The 21,437-nt window shown below is 45.9% G+C and overlaps 1 protein-coding gene across 1 annotated transcript in view; it reads left to right on the top strand.

The window, feature by feature from the left end:
* ASB18 (ankyrin repeat and SOCS box containing 18) overlaps positions 1 to 20,695 on the top strand; it is a 45,268-nt gene extending 24,573 nt beyond the window's left edge. Inside the window, exons 5-7 of the mRNA XM_067548659.1 lie at positions 15,282 to 15,786; positions 16,824 to 16,937; positions 20,482 to 20,695. Coding sequence (XP_067404760.1) covers positions 15,282 to 15,786; positions 16,824 to 16,937; positions 20,482 to 20,667 — 805 coding nt within the window. The 3' untranslated portion in view covers positions 20,668 to 20,695. The remainder of the gene's footprint in view (positions 1 to 15,281; positions 15,787 to 16,823; positions 16,938 to 20,481) is intronic.
* The last annotated feature ends 742 nt before the right edge of the window (positions 20,696 to 21,437 follow it).

The raw sequence follows: 21,437 nt of genomic DNA, 5'->3' as shown, positions 1-21,437 counted from the left end.
GTGTGTGGCCCGGAGCCAGAACTAGGGTGCTAGTGGGATTCAAATAGAGCAGGTCAACATTTTTCAAACCTGGATTTTTTGGCCACGTTTAATTGATTTTGAATTTCAAACGGAAAAAAAGCCCACAAAAAAGCACAATCATGTAATCTTTTTACCCACTATTGACCCAGTTATTTTTTATTTATGAAAATCATTTTGAAGTTTAAACACAGTAAAAGGGTTTATTATTATTATTATTATTATTAATAATAATTGTGAAATTTTTTACTGGCTCTAGAAAAAAAAATAAGTTGTAATAGTCTTAAAAAAATACCAGGTATGACATTTTTACCAGCACTTGTTCCACAGAGAAGTGAAATTTCAGAAGGGATGGTATGACCACACTTCATGCAAACGTGAATGTACAGAGGGTTACGTATTATGCTGCAAAAATCAGGCACACACACCCCACTGACACAGGACAGCTGGTGAAGACAAGCAAATGTACTGGTCACAGACATCGCCATGCCATGCAGACATTGTACATACACAAAACCACATTTGTTGGGAGTAAAAATGCTCTCTGTTTCAACACTGTTTCTCAAAAACAGCACAGACCTCAGCTAAATCCGCCCACTATCTTCCCTGCCTAAGGGTGCCTGCAGAGGGGGAATGGGTGAAGGAAGGTGTGGTGGCTGTTTTCCACAGTCACAGCCCGTAAAGGGCTCCCCACTCTCTGCTCCTGCGTCTCCTGCTGGGTCTGGGACTTGGGGGTGCCAGATGGGGCAAAAGCTATTTCCGATGGTTCCTTGCGCTGTGGCCCCTCTCTCTGTGACTTGGGGTCCCCTCCTTCATGGTGACTCAGCCTTCCAGCCAGGTCACTATATAGCCCACTCTCCCCTTCTGGGGTAACAAAGTCCCACCAGACAAGATCTCAGGCAGTCTTCTGTTCCAACACCAGGTTCTTTGCCACTTTCCCCGTGGCTGGCAGAGGAACCTGGCCCCAGTCACTACTCCAGGCTCCAGCCCAGGGACCCTCTGGCTGGCAGCTCAGGACTCTGCTCAGTCTCCAACCTGGTTGCTGTGTCCTTGGACTCCTTCCTACCCGACCACTCCATCTCCTTGCCTATCTCTGGATTTACCCCCAGAGCTTCCTCCGCCGCCCGTGGCTACTTCACACCCCCCAGAGAGCATCCCCCTGGGGGGCTGGGGCATGGAGGAACATTTGGGGGAATGAGCGGCTCGGCCCAGCCTCCCCCCAGGGGGTGGAGAGGGAAGACAGCCTCCGCCCCCTAACTCACCTCAGCGGGCCAGCCAGCCCATGGGTCAGCGTCACCGTCCGCCATGGCCGATTTCCGCTCCTGGCAGCCTCCATGCCCAGCACTGGCTCCGCCCCCAGAGACAGAGGCACATGCCTTCCCCAAAACCCCAAGGAAGGTGGGGAGGGGCAGGTATGGGCCCTGCCCTAGCAGTAGAAGCAGCTGGCTGCTGAAGAAGCCTTGGCTGCACCGTGGGTTAGCAGCTGTGTCTTTGAAACTTCCAGGTGCGGGTAATTCCCGGCTCTATAATCCCAGCCCAGCTCCACCCCCAGCTGGGCTTCATCTGCCCTTAGTCTCCGTCCAGCCCCCAGTTCCCCTCCAGGTGCAGCATCTAAGGTAAATTGGTCCCTCCTGGCCCTCACTAACCCCGCTCAAGGCTTGTGTGGGGGCCGACACCCCAGTCCACAGCCTCCAGTCCGTGGACTTTCTGCTGCTTGCCCAGAGCACCCAAATGCAGAAAAGCCCATGGAGTGAAGGCTGCAACTGTGGAAAGCAGCCACAACACCTTCCTTCACCCGGTCCCCCCCACCTTGCAGAGGGATCAGCAAAACAATGGGGCAGGTGATGGCCAGGACACCATGGAACGTGCTGATGATTCAGTGCATCTCCAGGGTGGCCTCTGCAAGCCATGCACCTAGTGATCCTGGCAGGTTTTAAAGCAGCCCTCTGCCAGAATATCTCCCATAGGGGTGTAGCGGTGCAAACACTGCATGCCCTCACGCAGGAGTGAATTCCCCTAGCTTCTGAGAGACCCTGTGCATGGAAGGAGATACTTCTCGGTCTTGTAACAAAAACTATACTGATTCTTGTCCGACATGGCAATAAAGTAACGCTTGGAATCTCAGGAAGTGGAGATGTGCCATGTGTTAGAGAAGGACAGAGTAAGACAGGTATAAATGTTTAAAGAAACATTAATCCTGGCTGTGATTTATGTCAAGTTTTAGCTCAGTATACCTCGAAGTGTCTGAATCATTAAAACTTGGAAAGCATTTTGGTTTTTTTTTTAAAGCCTGGCTACCTTGATATCTTGGTAACATTGCTTACAAGTAATGTGAACTTCATTGCCTGCCAGTGTCAATGCAGCCTTCAACTACCTGAAAGGGGGTTCCAAGGAGGATGGAGCTAGGCTGTTCTCAGTGGTGGCAGATGACAGAACAAGGAGCAATGGTCTCAAGTTGCAGTGGGGGAGGTCTAGGTTGGATATTAGGAAAAACTTTTTCACTGGGAGGGTGGTGAAGCATTGGAATGGGTTACCTAGGGAGGTGGTGGAATCTCCATCCTTAGAGGTTTTTAAGGCCTGTCTTGAGAAAGCCCTGACTGGGATGATTTAATTGGGGTTGGTCCTGCTTTGAGCAGAGGGTTGGACTAGATGACCTCCTGAGGTCCCTTCCAACCCTAATCTTCTATGATTGATTCAATGAAAGGCCATGCTGGTTTCAAACCAGTCCCCTTTAGACCAGTAGAGACGCTAAACAAAACTAGGCGGTGAGTCTCTGATAACACTACAGAACACAAATACGATGGGTCAGATGTTAGACAGTCGTGTGAGTAAGGCTCAGAAGAAAAGAAGCTATAAACTCAGGGAAAGAAGTTTTCAGATAGAAATCTCTCAAGCATTTCATAGAAATGTGAATCTTTGCAAAGCACCAAAAGATACTAATGATTCAACCAAAACATATGGGTGTATCAAAGAGCAACTTCATGATGCAGGGTAGCTCATGCGTGACACAAACAAAGCAAAAGTGACTTTCCAAGCAGGTAGCTAAATGAACATTTCGTTGTGACACTGAGCCACACTTGCTAATAAAGGACCTGATTTTTTCCCCCATTTGCCTCTGTTGGAGCAGGATTAAGCCCTAATATTTTCTCTCAGAAAAGAGAATGCTTGGCCCACAAGCCTATGATTGTTAAACACAGCCTTGCGATCATAGCTATTTATTTGTCCAGATGCCAAATTCACTCTCCCATGCCATAAAAATGATGGGAAGGAGGGTGACAGTTTTACTCGCTGGCATAAAATATAAAAGTCTCCTTCACAGTATTTTTGCCAGGCTCTTTTTGTCACTCCCCAACTTTAGACGATTTGCATGTTTTTACAGGAATGGGGCAGCAGGGGTGAAATGGCATTTGAGCTGCCAACCTGTAATCCAAGGTACAGACGGAGGCAACGTGGAAACAGCTGAGTTATAAGGCCTTGAATATTGGGGCTTTATAATGGTAATGTTGGCAGACCCTACAGCAGCGCTACCAGGCACCTCTCCAATAACTAAGCCAACTACCTTGAAGGATCAAAAATTAATAGACATTTCAGACAGGTTTTGAGGTTTCGACCACTGCTTTTCAATTGCAAAGACTTTTGCTAAAGTTAGACCCCGAGGAGGTCAAGCTTTTGGTAACAAACATTTCATCTGATTAAAGGAGACTACTTTCCCTGATTTTGAGTAGTAGATTTTAGGTCATCCTTAATTTTTTACTGACAGTAAAGATTAGGTCATTGACCTACATACAGAGCTATTTTATTTTTCTCCCTCTTGATAACAATGGCCAGAACACCTAGGTGTCAGGTTCTTCTGTATTCCCATATAGTCAGCAATTCAGCATGGGGGCAGGACTTAAAACCTTTGAACCGCTGAGTGACTGGGATAAAAAAAATTATCTGGGCTTCCTTCCAGCCATTTGAGCTTCAGGATCCATGCGAATTCAAAAAAAAAAAAAAAAAAAAAAAAAAAAAAGATATCAGAGCTTTAATCTAGGAGCTTTTTGAAGAGATTTAAAAAAAAAAAAAGTTCCAGTAAAGTTCACTCTTGCCTTCTTCGCTTTAGGAGCCATGCTTGCCAACTTCACCCTATTTAGTAGAGAGTTCCTCTCCTTGACCTCCTTTTTTCAGCAGAGATAATTAACATGGTGTGGTAAGACGAGTCTCTAAATTCACTGCACTCTGTCTTTTCCCGACCCCCCTTTTGCTAAAGCTGGGATAATTAAAAAGAAGAGAATTGCGATGATTTTTCCTCCTTCTTTGGTTTTTTTGTTTGGTTGGTTGGTTTTTAAAAGAGACAAAAATTGATGGGGAGAAAAGGTTCTTTGCTTCTAAACTTTGTCAGTGGTGCCAGGAGAAAATAAAAACAAGGACCTGGAAAAAGTCAGGTGCATGTAAAAGGGTTGATGCTGAACTGCTGGGATCTGTGAAAAATGTCTGTCTGCTTCAGACGGAGATGGAGACACAATTGCATGAAATGAAAAGATCCGTTGTTTTCAAGAAGGAATGTGTGTGTAAGCAATGGACTGGCACATCGCCTGCTTTCCACATGGACACAAGAGGAGAGGCTCTGCTGTGGCAATGCCTCACTCCACCCCATTGCTTCCTACAGATGTGTTTCTGGAGCTGCTCCAGGGAATGGAGGCCAGCAATGGAAAAGAGTGGAGCAGGGGCCTTTGGTACCTCCCAGACCCCATCCCAGCTCTCCTCCTAGGTTTCTGTGCGGTAATAATGTTCTGAGACCCCATCCCATGGTAGTGGGGGACCTCGCCAATTGCAGCTGATGGTTGGTGTCATCCCAACCACCAGCAACTCCTCTGTCATGGTGGCTTTTGCAGATCCACATGGTTGGAAAGGGTGCAGCCTCCAAAATCCACAGCACCCCTACATTCTCTTCCCTGCAGCCAGCATAATACCAAGGAAATCCAGGAAAGAAACTGCATAGGGCTATTGCCCTCCTGTGAATCTCATAAGATTTTTCCCTATCAAAAGGGTGATCTGGCCCAATGATAAGTAAACAAACAACTCTGTGCACTTGGGACAAGTACCTATGTCTTAGTGAAGGGTCATGTCCGGGAGCAGGCTGTTGTAGACATCAAGATAGGAGAAGACAAAGGTCTGGATGAGAACTTTGGCTGTCAGGTCTTAGAAATTTTAAGAAAGGAGAAGCAGCAAGATTTATACACCGAACCTAGAAAGAGGGAAGTATCAGAGATGACCTGGGTGTTATGGGTCTCAGAGGCAGGGAGGACGGTGATGGCAACTACAGTGACAGAGATTGCGGGGAGGGATTGGGAAGCAAGATAAGGTGGTGAGTTTGGGGCCACGTTAAATTGAAGTCAGTAGTGAGACGGAGAAGAGGTTTTGGAGAGACCGGCTGAGGTGTGGATTTGGATAGTTGAGGACAGGTCAGGAGTGGAGACCCAGATCTGCAAGAAGTCGGCATGCATAGGGTAGCTGAAAACGAGCTGAAGAGATCACTCAGAGGACTAAAAAGGGGCACAGGAAGAAGTGCCCATGGCAGAGCCTTGGGGAACCTGCATGGAGTAGTCATCATTGGACAGCGATCTCTGTTACGTGCCAACGGTGCAACCTTTTTCTAACCCTAACCCAAACCAGGTGACGGGGCCGAGGAAATAACATGAAGTCTCTTCCTATCACTCTTGTGTCTCATGCTCTTGTTATACGGTGTCAGCAGTAAACTGAATCTTTACAAAAAGACAGCACGTTAAGTCACCTGAATTCTTCAGTGTGAAAAGGAACCTGGCAGCAACCTGGGAGAGGCTGTTTTGCTGCTTCCAAGTTTTCCACGAAAAATGTTCACAAGAAATCCATAAGGGTGGAGGGTGCTGCTGCTGAAGAGCCATATGTGAAATTTTCAGCGTGTATAGGAAACAGAATGTAAGAGATTCACTGAAACTACATGTGATTACAAATGGCCTTTGGACTAAGGTTGGTGAAGGGCTACCTGAATTAAGGGGAAGGATCATCCTTTCGTAAAGAATTACAACTCAATTTTTAAGACTCAGCTGTTGCACGAACACATCAAGTGGTAGTGCTACAACAGAGCATAACATCAAATCTTGCTCACAGAAATCTGCTGAGCTAATAGATAATGGCCCACAGCTAGTTAGTGGCTCATTTTAGCCTTTCTTTTTAAAATATCAATTCAGCCACACTGCATCATACTCTCCTGCTAACGTATTTGATTGTGCATAGGAAGAGTCAATACAAATAGCAAAAACAATTATTTGAAAAACCCTGGCAAATTCAAGGGACCCATATTTAGCATTGCTAGAATATTGCAATGCACTTCACAACACCTTATCACCCACCAGTTCATAGACTAGCTCTAAGATTTTTTATTCTTCTGCCAACCAAGGCTCTTGAGCTAGAAACAATTTACCCGAAAGCAGTTTCCAAAAAGCTGTGCCACAGGAAACTAGAAAAGAAGAAATACAACAACAAGAATGCCAAATAGTCACCCCGCGCCCCCCCCCCACACACACACACACACACACCCCTTGCAAGAGGGAAAGAATTTTAGACTCCAAACAGAGAGCAGCTGGCATGGCAACAAGCTCTGTGCACCGAAGTCCTACATCTGAATGATTCCTCATATCAGTCCCAGAGGAGGAACAGAAAACATCTAAACCAAAACCAAGGAGGATACGGCCTCTGCTTCTTCAGAACATCCAGAAAGCCACCATCCATGCTTCTGCGCTGAGAGAAGTCATACACAGCACATAGAAGTTCTTGGTGATGCAGTGAGTTCAGTGGCTAAAACAAGCCTCTGCAGAAGAAGCGGGATCAGCAAGCCACTGAATTTCAGAGTTGTTATTGACAGATGTCCACCAATAAGAAGCCTCTCCTCTGTCAGTGAGCTCAGAGCATTTACCCTGACCCTCCATCCTAGATGTCTCCACATGTGTTACATTAGTTAGCTGGACCGGCTTGTAGTTGCTTTTGGCTAAAGACAAGATATAGCGGTAACAACTGGAGTAATAGGATACTGAGCTTTGATGTGGGAAATGGAAGTTATCTAACTTGGATCAGGGTTACAATAGGTTGACCAGGTGAAGGAGGAAAAAAAATTCATTCTTACCAATACAGCTGGTCAAAAAAATCCATTTCCCCCACCCCAGGAAAAAAAATTGTAAAACAAAAATTTGTTATTCAAAATTTTAATTTTTTTGTGGCAAATTTTTGGAAATGGTTTGATTTTTTTTTTTTATTTTAGAGGTTAAAATAATCAGTTTTTTATTTATTTGCTTTTTCTTGTTCACCACACAACTAATGATGTCATGGGTTTTTCCTCTTTTTTCCACCTCCTTTTCCCTCTCTAAATTTTCCAGAGTTGGAGAAGCTTTAAAAAGTTAGTTTGGCAAAAGGGGTGGAGGGGGAAGAGGAAGAGTGTGCTGAGGAAAGAAACCTTGGACATTATTCATGTTATCGCACTTCGTCAAAAAGAGGGGGAGATTGAAATGCTAAATGTCAAATACGTTCTGATTTTTAAAAACCTAAACAAAAATTTCAAATAGAAACAAAATGAAAATTCCCCTTGCATTCAATCAGAAAGACAAGGTGAGTGAGGTAATATCTTTTACTGGACCATCTTCTATTGGTGAGAGAGACAAGCTTTTGAGCTTACGCAGAGCTCTTCATCAGGTGACCTCAGGTGGTCTCTCTCACCAACAGAAGTTGGTCCAGTAAAAAGTATTACCTCCCCCACCTTGTCCCTCTAATATCCTGGGACGAGCATGGCTACAACACCACTGCAGACATTGCATCAAGTGACGTTTTTCCCACAAAAGTCTTCCTTTTGATTTAAACCACATTTTTACAGTGGAAGATATTTTCAGTCAAAGAGGTTGACCAGCTCTAATTCCGTGCAATCGTATGTGTGTCTCACCTTTATTGCCAAAAGGGTTACTAAAGCAGTGACTGGAGAGGTTGGAGAACCAGGAGAGGAAGGAGTCACAAAAGAACACAAAAATTCAAGGAATGGGTGATAGACTCCTTGAGGTCATAGAGTCAAAGTGTTTAAGGCCAGAAAGACCCACCAAGCAATCTGATTTCCTGTATATCCCAGGCCAGCAACACCAACCAGCACCCACACCCCTAAAGGTCAAAGGAGGCAGGAGATGGCATACCAGCCCCGTCACCTAGCTAGGAATACATTTACTTACACTGATAACACGGACCAATCACGAAACATTTGCGATAAAAGCAATATTTATAATAAGTCAGATACACTAATGCTAATGCACACATAAGCAAACCCAATAACGCTTTCTCCAAAGAAGCCCTCCCATATACGCTCTAACACCCTTCCGGCAATCCGCTCAGAAGACGACTAAGGGTACAGTGCAGTCAGAAAGAAGGCTGAGCTGGGGACAGAATTCAGGAGTCAAGGATCTTCTTCTCAAATGCTCTGTCTCCAGCCCCCAGATACACAAACCAAGGGTCTATGAGCTTGAAGGTCTCAACTGTAAGAGGAAGGCATAAAGAGAGGTAACGGTAGCCACTGACATAAACAGGTCCTCTGCTGTACTAATGCATTCTACCCACATCTGTTTTCAGAGATATTTTTAATGTAATAATGTTGGTTACTTAAGCTAAAAGAGAAGCAGCTCCTGGCTCTGCAGGAAGCACCCTGCAGGGTCTTCAGGGTAATCAAGGAAGAGAGCTAGCTTCGTTGCTGATTTTCTGTCACCGCCTCAGAGTTAATTACGTGGGCAGCAGCGCGCCCTCAGAGATGGACATAAAGTGAAACCCTCCCCTGTAGCTAATGTGACAGTCAGGGTATGTCTACACAGCATTGTAAACCCAAGTCTGTGGGATCCGGGCATGTGGATTCAGTTTTCCAAGCCCACCCTTGAGCATCCACACTGCATTGTAAAACTGGGTTTATAAATTACTGAGCTCGGGTCTTGCAACTGTGCTAATGCATCCATGCTGCGCTACGCAGCCCTTTGAACTGTCGTCTGTGGCTTGGCCTGCATGCGCACTGCAAAATGACAGGGTTGGGACCCAAATCACAGCAGGACTTGGGCTCCGTCTCCTCCCCTAGCAGCGCCCGAGGACCTGTGTCCTGAGTGCTTGCTGACACAAGCCAGACTGATGTGTGTGTGGACAGAAGGCGGGCTTGGGCTCAAACCTGAGTCAGAGCCCAGGCTTGGTGTGCATTGTAGACATACACAAAGTGGCTCCCTGTTAGTGGGGAAAGAAACGAAGAATCCTGGCAAAATGCCTAGAAGGACATGAAAGATAGTGGCTGTATGGTACTGAACTTTGGGGGAAGGGAAGAAGAGTTTAAGAAAATAAGAGGCCAGAAACATTGTTGGATTTTTAGTGTATGTGCTTCAACAGTAAATATGAGTGGTACATACAAGTATATGTACCAAGCTAGTAATAGCATATGCCCTAAATGCCATTGTAGCCTCAGGCTAACCTCTTGAACAGCACCCAGTGGTTTAAAATAGATGGACATAGGAGGGGGAGCTCTCACCATGCTGGACACATGGTCCCTCGAACCAGGAAGAAGAGGGCTCTCCCTCTTACCGAAACCTCTTGCCAGCCCGCTCTCCTTCTCGATGGGTGAATGCTCACAGTGAGAGTTCAGTGTAAAGCTAGTTGACTTTCTGCACTACTAGGGCAGAAGGAGCCACAGATACCTCCTGGAAAACTTTGATACACAGAAGCACTTCTGTAAGGGATTGATTTTCAGTCGGATATTTGTGGATTCTCTCTTTTTTTAAGGCTATGGAAATGTGCACAAAAATGGCAGGGAGTCTAGAGAGGTTCATCAGCTCCAGCTATCTGAATCATAATCCAGTCGTTTCCATGGCAAGTGACTAATGTCACAGCCAAAGGATCACACCCTAACCCAGTTTGCTAAATTTTAAGTGAGTGACTCGTCCTGCTGGCTTTAGTTGGACGAATGGTCAAGGTTCTGTTTTAGGGCATCTGGATTCAAGTCCTGACTCTGCTACAAATACTATTTGCCTTTAGGCAAGTCACTTAAGTTGTGTGTGAAATGGACATAAATTAATACTTCCTTTGTCTTTTCTGTTTAGATTATAAACTCTTTGGCAGGGAGTGCCTTATTCTGAGTATACTTAGTGTTTAGTGCTGAAGGACCCCGATTTTGGTTGGGTCATAGAATCAGAGAAGATTAGGGTTGGAAGGGACCTCAGGAGGTCATCTAGTCCAAGCCCCTGCTCAAAGCAGGACCAACCCCAACTAAATCATCCCAGCCAAGGCCCGGCTTGACAAAGTCCTAAAAACCTCTAAGGATGGAGATTCCACCACTTCTAGATACTACTGTAATACAAGTAATAATGTTAAGCACTTGCTTATGTGCTAGCAGCAGCAGATGGATTTTAAGGGTGACCTGTAAAGGAGAAAATAAAGCCATTTATTTCTGCCCCTGACCAGGCAGCAGGGAGATAGTTTATGCTTATATGAACTTTTTTCCATTATTCCCTCAGGTTCATTAAGTCAGCCCACTCTTTCTGTGTTCACTGTAGATGCTCCAGAATGATGTCACATCTCTCCGAAAACACCACAATAGCATTGAGCCAATCCATAGTTTCACTAAGTGACCGTGTTTTTAACTGTTACAGTTGGCACTGTGAATGCCCACTATAATTATGGCTGCAGAACTCTTTGGGTAAAAAATAAGCAACAGCTATAAAACTGACCTCATACTTGTCAGTTTAAGTTTGCTGTTACAGACACTCCTCAGACAACATTCCACATTCTCCACTGACAAGTAGCTGAATGCTTTGGTGATTCCATGCTTGCATGCATGCATCAGTCTGGATCTGAGCAAGGTCCATTTCAGTTAAATATCAGTATCGGACATCACTAAACTCTGTAGAAGCATACTTGAGCAAAAAGGTAGGTACACAATATATATAAGAAGAAACCTTTGACAGTTTTTACTGGCCACGCCACGAAGAAGAGTAAATATCTCCATAGAATCAAATAAATCAGAGATAGGTAATATCAGTGAGAGAAGAATTGCTAGACAGCCAGGCCCAGTTCTCATATAAGTGTCTATTATAAAACCTACATCCCAGAATATTTTCAAGGTCTTGCATTATTCCCGGTGAGTTTCCCCTCCTCCCTGCTGCCCTCCTTCCATTACTGAACAGAAATCCTAGACACAGCATGGCCAGTTGTATTGGCATTGATGCCAACTCCCCTTTGCATGTACTGCAGAATGTGACATTGTTTTGCCACTGTATCACCATTACAACAGTTACAACGTCAACTTCAAGCAGAAAAACTAGCAGTAATTTTGATTCATTAAGACTGGCTTATCACATTCACTTACTTGCACTAAAAAAACCATCAGTGTGGACTGTTTATCTTTAACCCCCTTCTGTTTGTCAGAAGACATTCAATGCTGTAAATAGCCTATTGTAAAGGGAGGGGAGATGTCCTCCTAATGTCCAAGGTTTCATGACAGCCTCCCCCAGTCTGAGATCACTCTTTTGCAAATTTCCAAGATTACTTTCATGACAGGAAGGTTTTTGTTTAAACACAAATCCTGCTCTTCCTGCCCTAGGGTAGGGTTAGGGCTCCTATGGGTAGGGCTCCCAGCCCAAGGGTTAGGGTTCCTATGGGTAGCGAACTTGGTGTTACGGTTAGGGTTCCTATGGGTAGCGAACTTGGTGTTACGGTTAGGTTTCATATGGGTAGGGCTCCCCAGCCTAGGATTAGGGTTCCTATAGGTAGGGCTCCATGTCCTAGGGTAGGGTTAGGGTTCTATGTGTAGGGATCTCCGCCCAAGGGTTAGGATTTCTTTGGGTAGGTCTGCCAGCCCTAGAGTTATGGTTCTTATGGGTTGGGCTCCCCATGTTATGGCAGGTGCTGCCACAAGGAACAGTCTCCAAAGTGGGATAGCAACCAATTCTATACACTGCTCACAAAACACTTTCCTTTCAGTGGGCTCAAACCAAGAAAGAAAGCGTCCCTTTGCAGTACACATAAGGCGTGAAATTCTGCAGTCCCTACTCAGGCAAAGCTCCCCAGGGACATCAATGAGATTCCTGTCTGAATAAGGAGGGATTCAGGAAGGACTGCAGGGCTCGGCCAAGGAAGAAGACAGGCCAGAAAAGAAGTTCTTGTTGGGTAATTGCCACTCGTGCCCCAATTCAAAAGTTTTAACCTCAGCGTGAAATGTTCTTTCATTGATGCAAGGCCAGTGAGAGTTAGTGCTGCCATGATTTTGAAATAGACTATTCACATGTGTGTAAAGTTACACTACATTTAGAAAGCCAGGGAATGTGTTTCAGCACCTTACTAAGTTTCTGAAACTAGGAGAAGTCACAGGTGGCTGTTTGGGTCACTTCAATGGCAGAGTCAGAAATGAGTGGCGAGCGCATTTTTAATGCTAAATCTGCACCTGCACGGCACCTCACGCAGCTCAAAGCAGCCCCAGTCAATGCATTATGTAGCTATAGAAGGTTTTTTTTTTCCCCCTTCTAGTTACTCCGGCTCAATACCAGTGTGAGCAGCCCTACCTGCCTTGGTCACTGGCAGCCAAGGGATGTTTTCAGCGGAGACTCATTCCCTGGTTCATTTACTGTTGACGTCTATATAAGAGCACTGCCACCCACCTACCGCCTACACACAGACCCTTGCCCTAAGGCATACATGTCAGACAAGAGTTGGATTATATGGATAGTCTGCATAACACTCCAGGGATGTTATCTACACCAAGAGATTAAATGACTGCAGACACATTGATTGCATGAAATGGCTGATTGTTTCATGTGTCCAGGCAACTGTTTAATGGGTCTCCAGAGCAACAATGATGTCTGAAAAAATCTTTCTGGCACCTCCACACACAATGCCCGGCCTGCCTTGTACCCTTGCCAGTGGACACTGGGTCTCCAGAAGCGTCTACTATGTAGTGCCCAGAACTCTGGCTGGGAGCTGGGACTTTTGGGGGCAATGCCCAAATGTGAAGGGAATGCACTGGGAGGACTGGTTGAAGCACTGTAACTGTATTGCTTGTGGCTTCCCATTCGTACCAAGAAGAAACCAGAGCAGGCTACACTGATAGAGCCAGACCCGGTCTCAACATTTGTGAAGTGCCTGGGGTGGGTGTTGGGCGTGAACCTTTCCAACCAATGCCCTTTCTCCTCACATGGATGAGACCTTAGCCCTGTGTTTGCACTTGCAGCAAACAGCCAGAGTCGCAGCCTAGCTGGGGATGGATGGCTTTTTCACATAAGCCAAAGAAAAGAAAACCAAGACGGCCGGTCTCCCCTGTGCCTGGAAAGCGCTTTGTGGGTGGCTATGTGGACCAGAGTCACCAAAACTGGAGAGATTAGCTAACCACTAGGAGGAGCCATGGCTTTCAGGGGACGGGCTGCCCCCACCTTGCTCCAGAGCGGATAAGGCTGTAGATCTGGAGGTTGATATAAATAATACCACAATACGCATACTCGGTGAATATGCGTGACCTCATTTCCATATTCCTCTCTAACCCCCACCACCCAGCTCCTGCTTCCTCCTTGAGTTCCACCATCCCTCCCTCATCCCTGATTTTCTGTCTTGCCTAGGGCAACAACCCCTTTTCCCCTAAGCTCTGGCGGAGCCAGGGGATTCCCCCCTTCTTCCTATGGAGTGTTTTCTGGGGAGGGGGAGCCAGAATGTTGCTTCCTCCCCACCCGGCTGATGAGCTTCCTGTCTCCCCACCCCCACCCCAGCCTGCACTGCAGACTGTTGGTCCCCTTGCCTACCAGCTGGTTCCGCAGGGACACCACAGCTGTTGTGTAGCTCTGCCAGGGAGCCGTAGGTTCGATTTCCGATGCGGCGACCGCCTTCCTGTGTGGCCACCGCTTCGCCTCTCCTTGCCACAGTTCCCCATCTGTATGGGGATATCAGCTCTGCCCTGCCGCACAGGAGTGTGGGGAGGATGCATGCTTTAAAGACTAGGCGATGGATGCCATGGAAGTACCTGAGAGAGAGAAAGGAGAGGGAGCAAGGAAGCCATCCCAGCCAGGACACACTGACACTCGGCTGATTTCAGGCTCCTTCTCCAGGGCTCCCAAAAGGTTGCCTGAAAAGCCCAGCAGAGGGGGCTGGAAACTGGGCGTCTTCCCAGGAGGCCTTACCCAGTCTGACAATGCACAGCTTTTAACAAGCCCTGTTTGAATGACAGGGGGCGCCCTACACTGGATCACAGCGACTTTGCCTCAGAGTCAGGTAGCTGATGCCATGCTGCCTGTCAGGCTCTGAGAACGCTGCACAGCCAGCATTTATTCTGAGCTTATTCTTGAGGGCGGGTCACCTTCTGGGTACAGCCCTGCGAACCCATAGAACTGGTGCTGTGCACCCTAACCAGAACCCCCCTCGTGACCATCACTGCTTTCAAAACACAGACTGCTCACCCGCTGATTTGACCGCAGCACCTACACCATTTGAATTTCTCCATTGCCCCTCCTTTCCTCAGGGCACCACGCTTTAACTTCTCGTCCTCCCTTTCCGGGCCCTACACCACTCGGCCTCAGGCCTCAGCTCATGTCACATCCCAGCGCACCAAGGATCCCAGCCTCCTTTTTTCCAGCTTCATCTCTATGCTTCTCCAGCCCACCCCTGATACAGGGGATCTGCCCACAGCAACGGCTTGAAGCACCCGCCCCCCTCCCCCTTCAAGTCCCCGCATCTAGAACTCTTCAAAAGCCTCACTTCTTATGCACAGGCCGTAAGCAATAGGTTAAGCTCATTTTCTAAAAAAGTGTGCACACCAATCCCCCCCCCCCACTTCTGATGTCACAACCGTCTGCTACACTGTGACCATCTCAGGTAGGAGCTACCGGTTTTTCTGCACATTGCACATAAAGCAAAACACAATTCACATTACATTTCAGTTCATTTTTCAATAAAGGCTGCATATTTGTTTTGCATGAACATTGGCACCCCATCAAGGTAGGTCACCCCAGCCTTAATCACATTGTGTCCATCCCGTCAGCCTAGTGTCCCATCATTCCAACAGTACCTAAGTGAATTAGGAGCACAAGTCCCATCAGAAGTCAGTGGAGATCACCCAAGAGCTTATGGGCTTGTAGACCTGTTTTCCCTAGCGTTAGAGATAATCTTAGTGGTCTCATTAAATGGGATGTGGCAATAATAGCCTAATAGCCAAGTCAAACAACTCAGCTTCCATTTCTCCCTCAGTAAATGGCAATGTCACTTCATTACAGATGTGCCAAACTGTTGGTGAAATATGGAGCTATGGTTGACCTATCAAGCGAAGACACCCAGGAGACACCACTTCACGTAGCCGCTAAGCATGGCCTCTACGATCACACTCTCCTGTACTTGCGGTACGGTGCAAGTGTGGATAGAAAGAACAGCCAGGAAGAAACGGCTCTCAGCGTGACTTGTGGACAGGCAAAAGAACCAGAGGCGCAAGGAAGCTACTTGCAGGTGTGCAGATTGCTGGTTCTGTACGGAGCGGATGTCAATACCACAGACGAAGAGGAGAAGACGCCACTCCACAAAGCCTGCAAGAATGCCAGTCACAGCTTGGTCCAGTTTTTGCTGCAGAATAAAGCAGATGTGAATGCCATTGATTACAACGGCGCTGCCCCAATGTCCTGTGCTCTACAGACGGCAGCCTTCAAGCAGCAGCTGAGGCCACATCTCACCGTGCAGACCTTGCTAAACCATGGCTCGCAGAAAATCTGGCCTACGGCCTTTGGGAAGGTACCGTCTCACGAGATGGCTCAATGCAGATTCAGTTAGCCAGCTTAAATACTGCAGAGGCTTTTCAAAGGGGAGGGGCAAAAGGCTACAGGAAGGTTGGCCAATTGGTTGCTAGTTCCAATCCAGGCTAGTAATGGCTGAGGGCATTTAGCAACCCAGAGCTGTGCAGTGGCCTATGTGAAATGGATTTGGTAGTTTTAAGCAAGTTTCCAGCAGAGGAAAGTTCACAGCACTGGCATCCTTGACTCACTAAGAGAGCAGGCTAGTACTTAGCCCCCTTAGAAGTGGCCCTTTTGGTTGCAGTGGGGCAGTGAGAGCTGAAGCTTGCAATGTAGCTTCCAGTCCTGTCTCTTGTCTGTAAATAAGCAGAGGAATTAGCCCCCTCAGGCCAGCAACCCAGCACCTTGCCTGAGCACTAAATTCACTCACACTTTTCTTTTGGAAAGAGGCTTTTTCCTCTCTTCTTTAAAGGACAATGTCAGCACTCAGCTCACTGCTGAGTGAGTGGGGAGTGGTTCCTATTAAATGTAGGGACTGGAACAACCAGCTAATAGCGCTCTACTCTCATAGCACCTCCTTACATTGGGTGACATTTTGAAAAGCAGCTAAGTCTTGCTCTAGCTTTGCATTTCATTGGTTTTACCTCAAACCATAAAGAAAAATGTTACCCTGGCTTGTCCTGTACAAGCAGAGAGTGTAAACAAAAAGCAAATGGTGCCTCCACCAAAAATAGCAATCCAAGAAAAGCAGGCCTTCCAAAGATTATGCATATGGAGAAGATTTAGGGACTTGCTACGGAGCAGAATTTCTTCTAATCACGTGTTCACCATTCCCAAGCTCTGCTTTGGCTGAGGGGCTCACACAGAAAATTAGGCTGTCATTTGTGGAGCCTCTGAACCTTTTACCTAGTGACACGATGAAAAGTGAAACCTCCAGTCACCCACATTTGGGTTTTTGAAGACCCTCACCCACTGAGGAGTGCACACTCCCCCCAGTGGAGCCTCACAACATCATCTCTGCATTCATTTTCTGACTAGGTGCTGAGGTCTTGTGCAGCTGTCCCAGAGATCATTGAAATCCTCTTCAATTCCTACTCTCAAGTCCCCTTCTCTGATCAGTGGCTGGAGGCTATTCCAGAGGAGGTATTTCAGGTAAGAAAGCCGGGGACTGATTTCTCAAATACACATGCAATCAGTGATGTAGTTTTGCCTGATAAGACAAGGGTTGATATCCCACAATGCCTGAGGTCCCACCATCCTGAGACACTGAGCCATGCAAGTTCCTTCCCACGCCACACCCACTGTCAGAATGGTTGCCTCCTACACCTACCCTGCCTAGAAGTAAATAACTAGACAAGATGCAAGGCAAGGGGAAAAAATCAATCCCTTGTTTTGCACACAATAGCATAGGCTCCTGCTCCAAAAATGAAAATAGCCAAATGACATCAAGGGCAACTATGGTTTCCAGCTGACTGCACAAATGAAAAGGAGGAATTCCAAAATGAATATTAAAACACCTTAAAAAAAAGAATATTTACTCTGGGGATATTTTATATATAAACAAAGCTCATTTTCATCTCAGGAGTTTTACATTGGACTCACGCCATCAAGTCAAAAAGAACGACTCCTGATTTACCCCGGTGAGAGAACACACTAAGGCCCAACATGATAACCAATATATGTGCATTTGTGACATCACTTCCCTCCCTGCAGCGTCCAGCATTGCTGACACCGAGAAGTGAGTTGTGATAGTCAACACAAATTCAACAATACAAAGTTACAACCAAAAGGGCCAAATGTACGCTTGTTTTAAATGTTCTTTCCAGTGTTTTCCATATTGACAGTCTATACAAACCCTCCCTACTTAGCTAAACGTCAGTAAAAAGAGAAAGGGTCAGACTAGCTTTAATTTTCTTTTCTTTTTTTAAACTATTGGAAAGTAACAAAAATAATGGAGGAGTCATGAATAGCTGAGAGGAGTAAAGGCCAATACAGCCTGAACCCTCTAGGTCAGTTCTATCTCTGCTCCAAGCTGGAGAAAGCAAGGTACAATGGATATGGCATTTACTTAGGACTCAGGACAAACCACTCTGCATCCCTTCCCACCACTTGTCTAGTTAGACTGTAAGTGCTGTGTCATGAGGGCCATCTCTTTACCATGTGTTTGTACAGCACCTAGCACAATGAGATCCCAATTTCAGTCTGCATTGTTAAGCATCACTGTAACAGAAATAACAATTGCACACACACAAAAAGCCCTACATTAAAAAGAACATTGAGGTTGCAAAGTCAAGCACTTGATAATTAGGCAATGCCCGAACGAAAGTGGTCTGTGCAATTTTAACTCAGCCCCTCCACTGTGCATAGACATTATGATGCAGTCTTTAATTACATATTATTTGTTCCACAGGACCCTTACCAGGCATACCTATGATAAGATCAATAGTGGCCAACAGTTGTTACCCGCTGATGGCTGCTTAGTGACCTAGGCCAGCTACTAGTATGCAGGTTTTCACATCACGAAACCATTTGGCAATATGTAGCCGAGAACTCACGGACTGAAATCTGAACAACAATCTTGTTCCTAGGAGAGATTCCTCCAGCTCCCAGCTGAGGTTACATTGGTGTGAGAGTGGGGGAAGCAACTGCACTTCTAGTGCTGTATCTCTTCCGTAGACATACCGGGGACTGTGGTCAAGCCTGTCCCCTTTCACGCGTGCTGGATTCACTCAACAAAACTCAGAAGTTCAGGAAAAATTCAGAGTGACCCATTTTGCTGCTGTTTCTGGAAACGAGAACCTGTCCCTTCTCGGTGAGGGAATGTTGAAAAGATGAAGCACTGTCAAGCACAGTCAAGACTGCAGAGACAGTGTTAGAACAGGAGGTGCTCGTTGCACCTTTACTGCATTGACATAAGTGGCACCCTCATCCCCAGACAGTTTGCACTAGCAATCTCACAACCTTTAATGCAGCTAGCCTCGCAACAGTGAGGGGACTGAGACACAGAGAAATTAAGGGAGTTACCCAGGGTCTCACAAGGAGTCCGTGGCAGAGCTGGGAATACAACCCAGCTCTCCAGGCTGCAGCCTGAACCGCAAGGCCATCCTCCCTCCTGCTCTGAATCCTAAGGGTACATCTACACTGCTGACTAAGACAATATTGCAGCTCAGCTAGGCACAGCCACACTAGATTTGATCTGGCTAGCATGGCTAACAGCAGCAGTGTAGATGCAGCAGCATGGCTGGTACATGCCTGCCCAGGAACCCTGAATATGTATTGATGTGTCACCGCGGCTTCGCTGCTATTTTTATCCTGCTAGCTAGATTAAAGCTGGCACAGGTACGGCTGCCCGTGCTACCATCACACCTCCAATTGCAATGTCGATGTCCCTTTGGCTCCCATGCCCAACTCAGCCCTGCAACCGTGGGTCGGTCCTCAAATATTCTAAGCTCACGTTTGGCATAGGGAATGCAAGGGTGGTTCTAAGCCACCTTTACACCCTGCCCAGTCCCTCCTCAGTCTCAGGCCTGGTTCTGTTCCTTCAGCCAGAGCTCAATGAAGCATCCTGCACTCTGTCTCCTCCCTCTCTGGTCCCCATCATGTCATGCCTCAGCCCCCTATTATCCGGAACATGCCTCCCCACTCCTAGCAAGCCCCCAATATGCCCCCTGCACTAGAGGGCCAGGAGGGGCTGGCATACTGCCCCATACCAGGGCAATCATCAGTTGCCCCTTTACGGCAGTGTGTTGCTTCCATAACCATGGCCAAGATCTATCACTTGCCAGCTCATGTACTGGTGACCTTTTCTGAAGGGTTGCAAGATGTCACCCCCTGCGGCTGCTGCTTCCTTCCTCTAACAGAGTTGCTGCTTTATCTCTCCAAGTTCAGACCTGTGGTTTTTTCGCGTCTTCAGGTCATAAGAGCCATGCTAGCAACCGCGGGATAAAGCTGTGGTTTACAAAGAGCAATTCTGGCTTTTTCAATCCTTTGAAAATAAAATCAGTGGGATCTGGGCCCCAAGCTCCTTTGAAGACCAAGGTCTACAACCTTTAAAACCTCCACCCCTTCCTTTTCTGGGCGCACATCAAATTGTTAGACTTGATTCACCAGGAGACCAGGCCTCAGCCCAGCTAAAAACTCACCCATGTATGTTTACAGCTGACGGACGGCAGCAAATAGGTATGCAGCAATGATCAGTACCATGGCAGACACTGATTGCTGCTATGTCTTTTGATCCCTGAGGATCTATCCCAGACACACTTGGAAAAAAAGAAAACTCTCATATAAGCACTGTTCTCTGTGCTTTCTGCAGTTATTTCTACCAGCCGAGTAAGCAGCCATCTTAGAAGCTTCATGTATCTTTTACCTAGCATCAGCATACTAATGCTTCATGAAGAATTTTGGTGCCAAGTACAGTTAAAAATCACAAAAATAAAACTTGTTTTCCCACAATGAGGTGTTGTACCTGCAGAAATTTCATTTGTATCTTTCTGACAGGAATCATTTTCATAGCCTGTTTTCATTTCCGAGAATCCTACTAGTACTTAAACTTCCTGATGTGTAAACAAGTATCGGTAATGCCGTTACCTACCTAATTATGCTATTTGTACCATCCTGCTTTCCAGTTTGAAAATTCTCCGTTTTGTCTAGCTTATCCAGAAGCTGATTTCAAGTTTTACTCGCTCTTGTTTTTCAGATGTACCTGCCTTTTTATGAATCCTTTTTCATGCTGTCATGCACACCCCGGTGTCTGCAACATTTGTGCCGTTGTGCCATTCGGAAAAAGTTTGGCAGCAAATGCCATTACCTTATCCCCTTATTACCTGCACCCAAACCCCTACAAAACTACTTGCTGCTGGAACCTGAAGGAATACTGCTTTGAACGCTGACAAGAACCCACTAAATTCTATCTTCCCTCCTTTTACTGATGGCTCCTCAGCAGTGAATTACAATAAGCTTTTGTTTGTGCCTTTAGAAGCTGTTATTTCCATTATAAACAATTGTTTTTCAGGGATTTACACTGTAATTTAAAAATGTGCTTTGAGTTGAAACTTTGTATACATTTTTTTAATCACACAATATGTTATGGTTACACTTATCAATAGGCTATAAAGGGTTAACTAATGAATAATTGCTGTTATAAGCATAGTACAGACATGAGCGGTACATGTTATAAAAGCTTAATTGAAGTCAATGAGACAAGTCATATGCGTAATGTTAAACGTGTGTAAGCAGCAGCAGGATCTAACCCATGTGTGGTCCCAATGATTTCAGTGCTATTACTCCCATGAGTAAAGAAAGCCAAACTTGGCCCTTAATAGAGTCACTGTTGTAACCTTTGACAGAATGCTGGAACTGATGACGATAACCTATAATATAGAAAGGCTTGGCAAAATTAGATTTTTTTTTAATCATTTTGATAGATAATATCAATATTCATTTTTAAGCATCTTTTTAGATTTGTATGTAGTTAAATTTTCATGGTTGACCAAATGGCTTCTAAGCATTTTTTTTTAAATCAGTTTAAAGTTTCAGAAAATTATGGGAGGGGGTCAGACAATTAGTTAATGACATTGTATGTTAAGACTCAAGACATCAAAGCTTTATAAACCACTAACACACAAATTATCAACATCACATGTCAAAATATAC

This window comes from Emydura macquarii, unplaced genomic scaffold (genome assembly GCF_026122565.2).
Source record: "Emydura macquarii macquarii isolate MOO-44397 ecotype Brisbane River unplaced genomic scaffold, CSIRO-AGI_Emac_v2 contig_1253, whole genome shotgun sequence".
In the NCBI taxonomy this organism is placed as follows: Eukaryota; Metazoa; Chordata; order Testudines; family Chelidae; genus Emydura; species Emydura macquarii.
The sequence above is the reverse complement of the archived record's forward strand: the minus strand, read 5'-3'. Positions and strand labels throughout refer to the sequence as shown.